The following is a 15,978-nucleotide window of genomic DNA, read 5'->3' on the forward strand; positions in this document are numbered from 1 at the left end:
TTAAGATCAAGAAGAGGAAGCACATCCTCCCCAGAAGCACAATGAAGTAGCAGCCCACTCTCGATCTGATGAGAAATTAAGAAATAAAGCACTTCAAAAATTGTGTTGGAAAGTATGAGGAATACTACTTTTTTTTCTTTTTTTTTTTTTAGTCTTAGTTTACAGGAATAAGCTGATTAGTTATTTTAACCTAAGCAAAGTGTGAAGACAAGAACCACAAACATATTCCCCTGAAAAGGCTAGTCAGACACACTTGTTTCCATACAGACTGCAGGGCTTCAGCATAGAACATATAACACATACAAGACACTAACCTATATCTGTTTTTGAAAAGGAAACATACTGGACATAATGTTGCAAGGTTATAGCTGAACATCAACAAAGCCTAAGGATCCCCAAGAATGGCTGGTTTGCTTGTAGCTGAACAAGACAGATTTAAAAGGAGAACTGGCCACTGATCTGCATGCAGGACTTAGAACTGAAAACAGAGCCAGCTGTCAGTTGAAACTACCACCAAAATAAAAAAATTCAGCAAAGATCTGCAATATAGTCAACAGCAACCTTCTACATGAAACAGGTAACCAGACTAACACAAAATGGCAAGTGACTGAACTGGCATGAAGGGATTCAATAAACTTTGCTTCCATAGTGAAAGATTCATTCTCTAAGGAGCAGACAAATAAGCACTAAAGCAGAATGTGTGGAATTTAACCATAAGAATTGTAACTTCTCAGTTGTCTGATAGCTGGCAACAGAAGTTCACTTATGCAGTGCAGAAGTAAGAACCTTTAAAGTAGTCAGACTTCAAATGCTCAGCATCTATAAGATACACAAAGCCAGTGGGGTTTGGTTCTGTGTTTTGTGGTGGTGTTGATTTGTTTTTGGTTGGTTTTTTTCTGTCTTTTTTGGTGGGGGTTGTTTGGTTGGTTTGGGGTTTTTTTGGGCACAGGGGGTGTATTTTTTTTTAATATACATTTTTTAATATACATTTTTGTTAAAAGCACATCCCAGATCTCCCACTTGAGCCACAGCGCAGTTCTACAACACTAAGATAGAAATCATACATGCCTTCTCCAAGGCCAACATGAAGGCAGAGATTACCTTCCCAGGGCAGGTTCTCATCTGCCCAGATATGCAGCACTAATTGTTATGGAGCAGTTTATCTGGAGAGCTAAGAAAACACCTTTAAATAAACTTGTGTATTCACCCTGAATATCCAAGTAGTAGACCAAAGCAGTATGATCTGACAGTTAGAAACTTCAGTTTATGCATCCTCAGACCCAAAAGCTGGACTAAGTTTGACGTTATTACCATTCTATACACTGCCATCCTTTCTTCCACATATTTACACAAGCCTGGAGAGTATCCAAGCAGAAGTCACTTTGTATAATTGTAAAAAGTTCATCTATTGCCATCTATTTCCTCAGCCTCAATAGCCAGAATTAGTGTCATAGCTGTTGGGGGACCAGTTCAAGCCAAGACCAGCTGAAGCTCAAACCTACCTTAGAATTACATAATTAGAAATCAGGTGTGAGGATTAAAAGAAGCCTTTAAGATGAATGGAACAGATTTCAGAAGTGAAGCAGAAGGCTGGAAAGAGAGAAAGTTTTCCAGCTGACAGGACAGAGGAAATGCAGGCAATCAACTGTCAGTATCAGGAGACAGAAGCGTGGCAACAAAAGGAATTCAAGTGGGAAAGATTTCATTTGAAAACACAGAATAAAATCAAAATATCATTTGCTATCAGGTAGGAAAAGAATAAAAGGACTCAGGAAAGGGGACTTTAGTGTTGTGCTGTGTGTCTACAAATGTACTGAGCACAAAACACACTCAGGAATATTTACATTTCTATAACTAGTTTTCAAACAACTCCAGTGGTGTTTGTCTAATATGTCTCCCAGATTGCAATAACCATCATATACACAGTCTCTTATTAAGTTCTGCATGAAAATATTAATAAGTGTTAGGAACAATATAAGAAAAAGACAAGTCAGATGATAGAGCAAGCACAGTGTTTTCTTCATGGAGTACGTAAAAGCAAAGTATCAACGCTACTCCTCAACTTCAAGTTTTGTTATAAAAATATCCATCCATCTCTAAAATCCAAATTTAGGCTGACCAGGTACAATACACAGGGAACCATCTGTTCTGTTGTGATGTCTTTATACACTGAAGTTATTTTAGATAATAAGGATAACTCAAAATTAGATTTAGGCACATGTGAGTTAACTACAGCAAAATATAAAATCCAAAACAGACAGCCCAGGTTTAAAAAAAAACTCAAAAGAAAGCCACATCCATTTATTGCTGTTAAGATTAACTAGAAATCAAATCTATTAACACTCTATAAATACTTAAAGCTGTCATGTTAAAGCACTGAACAAAGGGCAAAAAAACCCTGTATTCCAAACAGATTGTATTCTAAATTTATTTCTAAATACAAGAAAAAACAAGACAATGATTTTAAATAAACATGGTATATTCTACACATCTGTAGATCAACACAACTTTACATTAGCCACTTTTAACTTTTAGAAGTTCTGCTGCAGCATCTTCTACAACATTTGACAGTGTTGGTTTCCATTTCATCATCAACTGAACAATACCCAAATGAAACTATTTGCTTAAGTGAAGCTTTATTTTTCGTGACCAAAGATGGTTCTACTAATACAAAAGCACCTCTTAAACAATTATCCCCATCTATTTTTTTTCAAATGAAGTCTGTTCAGTTTTTTTCTTTCCTTTTTTTTTTTTTTTTTTTTTTTGGTTCTGTTCCATTGCCTGCATAGAAATCAGCATACAGCTAAGTTGCAAGCTAAGCTTCACTTTAGCAGTGCAATGAATAGCAAACTTCATAAAACAAACAAAGATACAAACATCAGCAAAATTCAGTATCAAAACCAGAATGTTTTTGTGGGTCACAACTAGACTAGTTTTCAGTGTGCAACCTTCCTCAGGAAAAGTGCTTCTTCCTGATTCACATGAAAAGAATGAAGCATGCAGCAAAAGCCTTTGTTCATACATAAATGCCCATTAAAACTGTTCCATGGTATCATAAGGCAAAGAGATAAACATGGATGAACCATTTTGGCCCAGAGTATGTTTTATGACACATACATACGCATTATACCCGTGTAGCATATGACATGTTAGGGATTGGCTCAGTAGGGTAAAAATGTCCGTTTTTATAAATACATGTCATTATTGCTAATGTGCTACACGTTATCATCCAACTTTTAAAGCTGCTTTGTTGGCATTAGCCTTGTAATTCGCAGCTCACATTCCTAGTGACAATATGCTATTCCATATGAAGTAAAGCAGCATAAATACAATTATGAAAACAAAAGCCTTATGCAACATCCCTCTCGAGCTTTGCTGTGTTTAACTAAAAACTGTTCAAAGAAAACAAGTCCAGTTCACCACAAATTAGGAAGTCTCACAATGAGGTTGGCAACCAAGCTACAGGGAGCAGAGAGGGGAAAAACACAGCATGCATTATAATCTAGTCCTTTTAGTCATACCAGTGGAATACAAAAGTCCAATTTAAAGGCTCGACTAATGGTAGAGGCAAAAGCCAAGAGTAGACTTAGTTTGACAATTAAATTAAGATTACAGTTTTAATAGTAACAGCAAACTCACCTGGCCCTTTAATATAATCACAATATCTACTGCAATTGAATACGTAATTATGACTAGTATAGGTATGTATGTTTACTTTAAAAAGATATTAAATACCTGCATCATGAAATTACATTCTTAAGACATTGTGTAAGAAAATAGCTCATGTGTGAAATGTTCCCAAAATGTGTTTCTGCTCCCTTCTACCCCCTACTATGTCCCCCACACAACCACATCCCCCCTCCCCCCATCAAAGCATTCACTCACAGGGGAAAACAAACACCCCTTAAAAAAGGATGGAAATATTGAAGGGGACCAGCTTGGCTAGTTATAGCACAGTGCTTAACAAGGTTCAAGACAGAACCAGATCAGAGTTGGCCAAAAGATGCCCACAACACATGCCTGACCAGTAATTCCTTCCAACTCATTCTATCAAACTCAGTCCACTTTTGGTTCATTGCAATGACTACAGTATTTCATATATACATTAGATAACACAAGACTTCAGCTTTACTTTAGTTTGTTTTTGCAAAGCATTTTCACCTTTCCATTCATTTTGTTCTGCAGCAACTACAAGAGGTAGGCATAAAGCATTTAAAAGCTTCTTTCCCAAGGTCCTGTCACTAGCTCAATTTAGTGGGATGAAACAGAGTTCAGCTGTACTTCTGTGACTTTACTAGGTACAGCCTTGCACAATCCAGACACAAAATAGCTATATGAACCCTGGATTTGCTAGGCTAGCATACCATGGAGTAAGAAGCTGTTCATATCCAGGAGGATACTTTTTTGTTTTTTTGAAGAGTTTACTGCAGAGTATTCCTACAGAAAGTACATGGTGTTTCAAAAAGATGGACTCAATTTGAAATCAGTATATTTGAAATTGGGTCCATCTTTTTGAAACTCCCTGTAGATGTCAGGACCAATTCTCTCCATTTCTATTTGTACATAGGAGCAAGGTACCATTTGGCCAAGACTACAGATGTATTTTCACAGATGCAAGTGCCATGCAAAAATAAATTAAAGAACAGATACCAAAACATACAAGTAATAAAACTACTGAAGGTAGATCTTTTAAGTATTTATATAAACAATTTATAGTACTTTTCTTCTCCCCCTTCTCTTTTTGACATTCACAGTTACAAAGCTGAGGCTATACGTCAAGGATTTCTTCTGCAGTGCCTCCACAACGTAATCTGTAGCGTCCTGTCCTCCAGCTAATAGTGGGGTCCCACAAAGCGGATAGGAAAATATAAATTGTCATGGATTCTCTGATGAACCAGGCTACTGCATAATCAAGTTTTGAAAAACACAGAGCACCACCCTAGGAATACAAAAAACAAGTATATAAAATAGTGATTATTCAAAAGCAATTTTAAAGTAACTTAAAACATTTGTATTACAGATAAATCTATGCTAAAGCTTATTATACAGATTTACATATCAACAGCATATTTTTTTATAAGCCAGTGACATTTTCCTGGTCAAGACAGGATTACCCATATTAAACATGAGGAGCTTGGCAGAATGATCCAGGTTCAAAAAGAGACTTGTATATAGAGTAAAAAGCAAGGAAAAGTGTCACAATTTCACTTTTTTCTTTGTTCAAGCAGACACTGGGTTTTTGCCACAGACCCCAGAAAAACAGCATCTTGACAGAACACTCCTGCATATTCCCAGAGGAGTGAAATTCAAATAAATAGGCCTTTGGGCTATTGCATAGCAGAAGTGGGACCAACAAAAAAAACACACACAAAAACACACACACACTTACACACTTACATCCTCTCTAATTTTCTGCTCCTTTGAGAACTTCCAGCTATAGGCAGAGCAGGAAATCAAAGAGGTTTCAAAAGAGGAAAAGTAGCCACAAAGCACTTTTACACACTGCACATGGTGAGAGGAGTAATCAGAAAGGTGACAGCTGAAATGACCTTCTGGAGTCCTACAGAATCAACACAAGGCTGACTTTTTTTTTTAGTGTGTGTTAAAACTATCAAAAGAATACTTTCCAGTACGATGAGAACTATTTGATTGAATATACAAGTAATTATAGATCAGGTTTGGATGGAATATGGTCACAGCAGAATGTTGTCCGAATAGTTCCTACAGCATTAGAAAAAGAAATGCTGTTCCGATTTGTGTCAGAAACAAACTTAGAACAAAGCACACTTAACTCGTTTTTGTGCTACTTTAATTGAAGCTGGAAGCCTGAGAAGTAATGGTGTCTGAACTGTTATTTCCTTGATGTCAAGAAAATATTTTTGTTATAATTAGGCTTCACTTTTTACTGAAGTAGGTGGCACTACTAAGTTTAATAACCTCCAAAGAAATTGAAGCTACATACCTGAACACCTTTTAGTTGAATGTAGTCAAATATAAACCACGCCAAGCAGTGACACATGAAAAATACCATTATATCCCATCTAAACACATGATGAGCTGCCCATCCAATAACTAGACTGGCAACAAAGCACTCCGAGATTGGCTCACAAATTATGGTGGCAGGCAACATATTAATTCGCAGTTTGGCCCACCTAGAAAAGACAAACAAATCAGTTCTGACTAGACATTATTCTTTTTGCCCTCCTCCTCCACCTCATCAAATGATAAGCCATCACGGTCTTTTCTGACAACGTTAGTTCAAGTCTCATTTAATTTAGACCTCTGAAGAAAATATTGCAAAATTTTCCCTTTCAAGGATACTGTACGTAGTGTTTAAAAGATACTAAGGAGTTTTTTAAACGTTTTTTTAATACTTATCAGTCATGCTTCTGTGGAAAGTCAGTACCTCCCTCCCAACACTAATGAGAAGCGTGCCTCAAGCTGTGCATTGGAACTTCAGCATTCTCGACATTAGATAAATTAGCTTGGAAAAAGTATTCCCTCATTATCAGGTTATCTGCATCAGAGGCAGGTGACAAGGGTAGGTGGGAGAAGAATAAAATTTTACCTGATCATTCTGGACTGAAACTGAGAAATCGAATATGAACCAGAGTTTTGCATTGCAACTTGTGTGGCCATCGCAAATTTCCAGCCCCTGGAACATGAATTTAGTATTATAAAAAATGTGCAAATGAGAGATGCAAAAAACTAGTTAGAACACCCAAAGATTTTATTAGGCTTCAAAAGCTTCTTTGCCACATATGCCATATTATTACAACAGGTATAAACAAAAAAAGAAAAAAAAAAGCAGCTGTATATAATACTTAAACGAAGTTCAAGTTCTCAGAAACCTTTTTCTAAACAAATCAACAATGATCTGGCTTTTTATTTCTAAAAGACTATATTGATAAGACAAAGCACGTATCATAGGCATGTTTGCTATACACATGTGAAGCTGACGTGAACGCTTATAGTATGTATCGTGTGATTAAAAAGAATAAATTTAAACTACACTTAAAGCAGTAAGCTTGCTTCAGAGTCAACTTACCGGTCAGCTATAGCTTTGGCCATAAAGTAGTCTTCAGCAATATATTGTGCAAAAGCTATCAGTCCTCCAGCTTGGTCCAAGACATCCTTCCTCATCAAGCATGACATTCCTGTTACACACTTAAAGCCAGTTAAGTTGGCTGAAATGTATGACCTTGGATGTGAAGTTCCAAAATAAACCTGCCAAAAAAAGATAAGGCATTTAACACTCCATATGTATTTATGCAAGTACTACTCACTGATGAGTTTTTCTCCACGAATATTTGGAGGGAAAAGAGTGCTAGACATGGCCACTTATAATGGTGTATCTGAAAAGATCTTTACCACCAACCTAAGAAATGTAGTCTACCACAAAATCTGACAAATCTAGTATGATATAGGCCATATTTTTACAAACCTATAAACAGGTTTTAAATCTACATATTAAACTACCACATTATTGAGGTTGTTCTCAGGGAATACATACATTAAAGTCCATTAAGTAACTTACTAATCACTAAGATTAATACATTATTTGGTGACAGCTGACAGGGATGCTGTCACCCCTTCCTCTTTTAAAGGTAACTGCATTACTGCATGCACGTTCTTAGAAACTTACCACATAATTGTACAGAAGCAGGGGAATTTTGTTTACTTAATGTACTTGCTAACAGAAATAGTTAAGAAAATATTCAGACTGTGAGCAAGTCTTCTTACAAAATTCAATAACTTTAAACCAGGAGGGTCCTATAAAGGGACAACAGGATGAAGTGCTAGTGGTTGTCACTATTATTCTTCCTACATATGACCTTCACACTGGTATTAGCAATATAGTAACTCATTCAAGAAAACACATGCCCATCTTGCAGTATACTTGATTTGGAAGCAAAAAGCTATGGCTGCTTTAGCAAGTAGCAGTATTATAGCTTTGTGCTATAGCTGCTTGCTCCTCTTTTGTAAGAGGAAATACAGACTTCGTGTTACAAAACAAAAACAAACAAACAAAAAAAATCACTTGAGCTACCCTCTCTATACAATGAAGAAGGCTTAATGAATTTCACTGCACTTTCAGCTCACATTTCTGCCTTTGACACACATTAGCTAGCCTCGGGGCCAAAATACCTTATACATGTCAGCTTAGAATAAAAGATTGCTGATTAAATTACGTGCCTTGAGATACAAGGAACAAACGAGAAAACTCAACTTCTTCATTCTACAAAAGAGAACTTACTGAGAAAGAAGAGAGGGAAGAATAGGTTAGAATGAGTGATAGGTGGATAGAAATCAACTCTTCACCTTCTCTTCCAAAACAAGTATTAGGAGACATGAAATAGCACTATAGAGGAACAAAGGTCAGAGTGAACAAGGCAGTGGTTCCTGTAACAGACAGTAGATCTACGGAACTGCCTGGTACAGGCAGTTACAGATGTTCAAAATCTATATGGACTTAAAGAAGGAACGGAAAAGTTCATGTAAGAAATTTGTTCTTACTAAAATACTAATATATTGAGGATTAGTAAATATACAAGTCTACTTCCTGCTCAGGAAGTCTCTCAGCTTAAAATTGCAGAAAGTTGAGGCAGTATTACAGGAAAACAGGATATAAAACTTGCTTGTGTTCTACTGTCTTCAAAGACTCCGCTTATAACCTCTGCTGGAAATAAGATACTGTGTGAGCTGGACTTGGCTCTGACTTCTCATGGCCATTTCTGTGTTCCTTTTCATACATCAAAATAAAAATTAGTGGGCCTCCCTGACTATGCACTAGAAAGAGTTCTTCAGTTTTAATAAATTTTTAAATAAAATCCATAATTTTCATCTGTAATCTTTATTATTTGTACTGCAAACTTAAATACGGAATCAATGTTCAGAGCACCACAGTAGAATTTTGGATCAAGTTATCCTAGACGGTTTGAAGTGCAAGTGCAGCTGAAAATAAACATTTCTTCACGTAAAAGGTGCAGGACCCACTGTACAACTTTAGGTCAGCAAGGTCTTGCAAAAAAAAAAAAAAAAAAAAAAAAAAAACCACAACCAAACAAAACCAGCAACATGTCACTCACCTGTTCGAGGGTAGCTGCAAAACCCTGTCTGTCTGCCACATAGGGAAGCCCATGGACCAAGCCTACTTTTTCAGTCATTTGGTTGGCCATATCTGTCAGTGTGTCCGGCGTCACTAAGTGACAAATGAAAAAAGACAGTCCATTGAGCAATTGTGATATTAGCATACTACTCTATAGAGACACTAATTCTCATTCGATTAGCAATATCAAGAGCATGTATACTTTGATGCAGAGTATTTTGGAGCAAAGTTTCAGAAAAATAATAGTGATTAACACCATTATTATGGCAACAAATACAATGAAGCAGTCTGACAGTATATTTAATGGGATTTTTACCTTCAGAGAGTAAACACTTTTATACCATGAAAATAATTTTTCCAGATTTTTAACTTTTAGTTCTCCCTGTATTTTGGGAAAAAAAAAAATCTCCAACAACTACTTGCTTATAGGGAACAACAGCAACATAACCGTACATTACGACACACACCTACCTCTAATTCCGCTATCACAAATCCATATGAGATCATATTTGGCAACTTCATAGCCAGGCATTAAGTTGTTAATCTTGGGGTTGATGCCAACTTTCTTGCCACCTAAAAAACACAAACATCACACTCAAATAATGTTTGGGGTTTTTTTACAATTCAGACTTAATACCCAAAATACTTAGATACACTGACTAAAGAACAGTAGATGTCTACCCATCAATACTTAAAATTTCAATTCTTCCCATAAAAGCGGACTAAGTATTCCTTCACTTCTGTACTTAAGATCTTACTACAATTATGCAGAAAATTATGAAGGGAGAAAAAATTCAAATGCTTCTTCAAAATGGCAGAATAACAATATTAATGTAATTAAAAAGGTAGGAGAACTACAAAGTTTACCACATTCTGTAAGGTAAATATTCTCTACCTTTTATTCCTTAAGACTACTGATTATGACCACTATACTCTACAGTAATTTCAGCAGAAAAAATAAAAAGGAGCAGAATAAAGTGAGACACACTCTTTTGCTTCCAACTGACAGACATGGTGCAGTGTGTTTCATGTTAGAAATAAAAAATTCACATTCTACCATCTAGTTTTAATATCTCTTCCCTCCTCTAATTCAAACGTAAAGTGAAGAAAGACCCCTACAGCCTAAGGTGATGAAAAGGGATTGTTGCAGCACCTCGAGGTCAAATACAGTCCAAGTCTATTTCTGCACATTTAGTTCAGTGCAAAGACATGATCTAAACTGCAGTTTCAGACTTAGACAGAAAAAGTTGCATAAATCATTCTTCCAAAAGTTATTTTGGTGTGACGTCACAGATTGTGACTACAAACTCACTTCTTTACACCAAACTGATGATTAAGGTACAGAGCCAACACGGGCTGAAGATGACAACCATTTATTTTAGAATATTGTATATGGTGTTGAAGGCCTAAAAACATTTTACAAGTAAGAGTCCCACCTTTGCGTTGCACTGCTTACCTATGAATAGTCTAGCATCAACATTCGGGTATTTGCCAAGGAGCTTTTTGCACACATCAATAGCTGGATCATCATGATCTTGTACACAGAGCAGTACTTCATACTAGTGAAAACAAATGTATACACACACAAATTTACTTACAGATACACACTTAGTGTCAACATGATCTAGGGAATAAAGTGTACCAAACTGGAAAAAAAAAACCCAACACAACACTGAATATATAAATTCATATACATAAAAAAATTTATATATAATTATAGAATTTAAAATAAAAACAAAATGAGGGTTTTTTACAGCTAAATAAGTCTACTTTTAACGCAGAACCAAGTATTTGAGAAAAAAATCACCAAGCCTGTATCCCAGTAAACTTTTGTATTGAGGAAGATTAGTTTTCCTATTATTAGAAGAGTTTCTATTACACATGAATGAAAACATCCTGTTATGCATGGTAAATTTTTTCTTTAAGTTTCCATTTTTGTTCACATATGAATCTTAAATCTAATCTTTTATTCAATGAAATTACAGCACACAAGATGTTAAAGGAATGATATTATGATACACTTGACTGTACATCTCAGAACTACACCTTCCTTTCCTTTACTTTGTAGATGCATATGCAGAACAGAGCTGGAAGACAACCCACAGAGACCAGTACATGCACACTGAATTGTGTAACAAAATTACTTCCAGGAACTGGTATATGTATGTGTAATGCATATGTATTTACCTCATTAATAGAATAATGGTTAAAAAACTCAAGAAGAGGTAAGTGAAAACTGCAGTTGTTTCAGCAATCAAACTACTTGCTTATTACACATTAGCTACAGACAGTAGATGAGGGAATAGCATTTTAGAAATTCCACAGAATTTTGAGAGAGCTTTGCAAGCTTTGATGGAGGCATTTCTGTTTCTGCATTACCAGCAAATTCCTTGAGTACTCTTTGCTTGATATAACCCTCCTCTCTCCCAGTTAAAATTACTGAACTATTTATTACAAGTTAGAAATCCAGTCCAAACAATAAAATTCAGAAAAAAATGATTTCTCATCCAGACAAATAGAAGCCATTTTTATAGTCCAAGATTTAAAAATTCACTGTCAATAAAAACAATTTTATTGGATCTCATTTGATATAGCACCTGTAAATAAGAGACCCAAATAGTGACCAAAACAGTTCTTACTCTCCCTTACACTATTCTGTCATCTTGCTGAACTTTACTTTTTCTTAAGTAGTTTACTGAAAGTGATCTGAACTTCAAAAGCTGCCTGTGGGCTCAGTGATGACAATCCCTGATGTTCCCGTTCAGTTAGAACTCTTTCATAAAAGAGAAGACATCAAGTTAATAGATTCTTTCAAGAAAAAAACGATACTGTTAAACACAAAAAACACAATTACTCTAGCTGCATTCAGAATACTGTGGAAACTTAAAATCATTACCACTAAATGGGAGTCAGTAAGACTTGATCCAGCACTGCAAACTATCAGACAAATACATCTATACCTCTGGGAACGCAAACTCAAAGCCAATTTGCCTAAAGAGCAAGCAGTATTTGCTTCCTGTCACTTTACCAGAATGGAAAATGGAATTTGAAGGGTAAAAGACATGTCTCATTATGCAGACAAGTCCTTCCACCACAACAGAACAATTCTGAGAACATGAACACCATAGAAATTACCAACTGAAGAAATCACTTATTTATTGCTCATCCAATTAAATATGTAAAAGAACAACTAATTTTGCTACTAATTTATTAACTAATCTTCAAACCACAGTTGCTGTGACACTTCTATATCCATATTCTCCAAGAAATTCAAGCAGAAATAATAGAAAACTTTGAGACTCCAATACTCAAAACCAGAAAAATGCACAATATATGGCCTTCGTATGCAGTAAGAAAATAAAAAAACTACAAAATATATGACTAAAGGAGAAGAAATACAAAGACACTTATCTATATAAACATTACAATCAGGTTCATTTGGACATAGCATGAATAGAAAGGTTTCTGCCAAATGACCAATATGCACAGTATGTAAGAAGTGTTCACTGATAAAAGTATTATGTGTAAGTCCTGTAGTTTAGAAGCTGTATGACTGCATTCCATGCAAGATCAGATTATTTCACACATGAGGTATCACAAAAGAGTATCAAAGAATCAGTATCAGTGCAGGTTGAACTCAGCCTCACTGGAACAAGTTTAAGATTATTCTTTCTTAATAATTTTTCCTTGGGCAGGTGAACTTTGAATACAAGGCAACACTGTTGTTCTAATTTTTGTTGTATAATGACGATCAATTAGGTATTTTTGTAGTTATTGTACAGAAGTGTTTTCAAACAGCTTGAGGATCTTGCTTGCACTATATAATTTGTGCCCCAGCAAACCAAAGCATTAATAACTCCATTTTTACTCTCCTTGAGAAAAATATGATTGTCACTATTATTTTCTGAAATTCAGATTTGTGTGGAGTAACAATCTTTTGATTGTCACCCATATGTATAAGTTCTCAGAAGTAAGAGTCAAAACTATCTCTCAATGCAAGACCCAGCATTAACTTTTTCTGAATTCTCAAATTGTATTTGCAGTCAAATATTCCAGCTGCATAACACTGATGCTCACTATAGTAATAAAATAGCTTAAGATACTGTTGCAGCTTCTTTGCACTGTTTGCAATATTGGCATACACAGCATGCCTCAAGTATGCTTTAAAATTATCTTGGCCACACAATCCTTACTGTACTTTCATGGAGTTAAAAGGATTCAAATGTTCATGCCTGAAGCTTTTCAAAAGGTCCCAAGCTTCATTACAGAAAAACTATCCAATTTTCTATAAGTTCCAAATGGTGGGGTTTTTGTTTGTTTTACCCTGCCTACTTAGGAGTACGTTTAAAGCCTTTGGTCAGAATACACAAAGGAAACTCACTGTAGAGCTTACACATACCTTTGACCTCTTACAACTAAAGCAGCAGTGTTAGCAGCAGTTTCAAGAAGAATTAAGAGTATTTTTATTAAAGGTAAATTAAAAGTTTTAGAATTCAGGAGGTATGCAGTAGAAAAATGTCCTTTTTCTATCCGCAGGAGCATACACCAAGTAGTAAATGATATAGCAAGCATTTGCAGGTTTCTCCTTTAAGTTGTAAGCTCCTTAGAGCAAGGACAGCATCTGACACACTTATTACTTACATTACTTATCACCTGTATTACAAAGTCAAACAGTGTTCAAGAGCAAATGCAAGTTTTTATTAACTATTTGTTTCCCAACACCAACAAGGTGTCTTGGAGACTTATCCTACCTACCAAAACTGGTGAGGTACACTACCTCATCACTGAGCAATTCTTCATGAGATAATCCGCCAGTAAGAAGCAGCAGAAAGTCCCAGGCTACAACTCAACTGTTCTCCAGTAGTAGCTAATTAGGGAAGGTATCTGGCCTCTCAAGTGATCTTTTATACACTGACAGGTTTCATATAGCTATAAACACCACAATATGGGAATAATAATTAAACAAACTTAGTGAAGTGTAGACAATATTTTGCCTCTAAGCCTTGCTCATGCCTTTATAGACAGCTTTTTAAAAAGGAGTAAGTTTTGTTTGCAACATGTAAAATGCACGACTATGTATTTGCTGTCGAAGGAAGAACAATCCAAGACATAATCAAGTTGCATAGTTCTAGCCCAAGCTCCTGATACGACTTTTGGAGGGCATGAGAAGGAAAAACAGACATTAAATAGTATACATACTTTGGGATAATCCAATTCAAAGAAGGTTTCTAAGTTGTTGATCAGGTTAGGATCCACACCTTTTAACGGCTTTAGAAGTGAAACACCAGGAAGCTTGCTATATGGCTGCTTGTCTGTGACTTTCTTATTGAGGTGGAGCCGTCTGTAGGGAGAAATAATGTATACAACCACGTAAAGAAAATATGCTAGAGAATTCAATTCAAAATACAGTCAGAAATAAGCAAGATTGGGAGTTAAAATTACTGAGGAAAAAAAATCAAAACAACACACCAGTTTTGGTTGAATAAACAGCTACGTTTATATCTGACAGCTGATGTGTCACAGACAATGTCTAAAAAACCTTTAGCATCATACGTAGGTTAAATTCAACTTAGACATTTCAGATTAATGTATTTTGCACTAAGCATTTGAAGAATAAGAGTATCCCTTTTTTCAAACTACAGAGACAAGATTTTTTCTGCCTTCCTCCATAGCGTTAAGACTCATAGCATTGTAACAAAATTACTAGATAAACCAATTTACTGTAAACGAGGCAAAAAAATTAAACAGGTCAGGTGGTTTTTCCTGCATTAAGTTATGTAAAACTTAGAGCAAGCTGAAAGCACAGGGGAAACAGTTGATTTTACTAATCAATTTGTTAACAAACACCTCCAAGAAAAAGATACAGGTCAATCAACTACAGTATAAAAATCCCAGAAACTGGACATCAGGCTGGGTCAGAAATCTAGATAAACTGACAACAGAATTTCAAACAGTCACTAGTATTTCAGTAATGAATATATGAAGTAAATTGATGATCATGTCACAACTCAATAGCATGATTGTTTAATCCTATACTACTGCATGAACTAAATTTAAAACTTTCACACTTTAAAATTCACAAGATGCTGCCTCAAAACAAACAAAAATGGGAGTAAGGTTGCTTTATGGAGTACTTCATCCTGGTTAAATGGTAAAAAAGTAGTTAAGTTCTCAAGAAGCATGCTCCTGAAGAATCTGCTTGACCAAGTGAAGTTACTGAACTATGAAGGAGCTCCACTAGGAGAAGAGATTCCAGTAGCTCTGTAGAGTTATTTCTTCCTGAAATGGGATAGTGACATCCTAACGTGTCACCTCATCAGCCCCACCTCCAGCATACTCCTTTCAGCCAAGTTTGCAGCTGGACACCAGGGGCATAATGCTGTTACAGAGAATGAACACTGGGTTCACCACAAAGACATCAAAGAAAAGCAGATTACATCCTTGTATTGTTATTGAGTCCAAGCTTGGGCACTGCAAAGGTAAACTGAAATAGTCTTGCTGAGCAATTAACAACCAAGGACAGTTAGACCAAAGTAAGAGAAGTAATAGTCAGATAGCTACCACAGAGAGAGATTGCCTTACCAATTTTCACAAACATAACAGCAAACAAAGGCTTTAGTGCCAACCTGAAGTGAGAGTCTCAAGGATGCAACTTGGACAAGGAGGGACAAAAGGTAGATAATGCAAGGAAAGAAAAAAAAAAAAAAATCTATTTAAAACAGACTGACAGACCGCAGCAATGCTCACAGCTTTGTACAAAGGCCTTGATGAAGAAGAAATAAGTGGTAGAGTTAGTGGAAAAAAGGATGAAGACAGACTTGAGGCAGGACTGTGATAAAAAATAAGTACCAAGTGATAACACTGCAGAA

At 35.8% G+C, this 15,978-nt stretch overlaps 1 protein-coding gene across 1 annotated transcript in view; it reads right to left on the reverse strand.

Moving 5' to 3' along the window:
* Window positions 1-3,877: 3,877 nt before the first annotated feature.
* Window positions 3,878-15,978, reverse strand: part of UGCG (UDP-glucose ceramide glucosyltransferase) — a 30,279-nt gene continuing 18,178 nt past the window's right edge. Inside the window, exons 2-9 of the mRNA XM_082074869.1 lie at window positions 14,309-14,450; window positions 10,566-10,668; window positions 9,581-9,682; window positions 9,090-9,202; window positions 7,049-7,227; window positions 6,569-6,655; window positions 5,963-6,152; window positions 3,878-4,939 (exon numbers count right to left, since the gene is read on the reverse strand). Coding sequence (XP_081930995.1) covers window positions 4,769-4,939; window positions 5,963-6,152; window positions 6,569-6,655; window positions 7,049-7,227; window positions 9,090-9,202; window positions 9,581-9,682; window positions 10,566-10,668; window positions 14,309-14,450 — 1,087 coding nt within the window. The 3' untranslated portion in view covers window positions 3,878-4,768. The remainder of the gene's footprint in view (window positions 4,940-5,962; window positions 6,153-6,568; window positions 6,656-7,048; window positions 7,228-9,089; window positions 9,203-9,580; window positions 9,683-10,565; window positions 10,669-14,308; window positions 14,451-15,978) is intronic.

This window comes from Streptopelia decaocto (genome assembly GCF_964273445.1).
Source record: "Streptopelia decaocto genome assembly, chromosome: Z".
Classification (NCBI taxonomy): Eukaryota; Metazoa; Chordata; class Aves; order Columbiformes; family Columbidae; genus Streptopelia; species Streptopelia decaocto.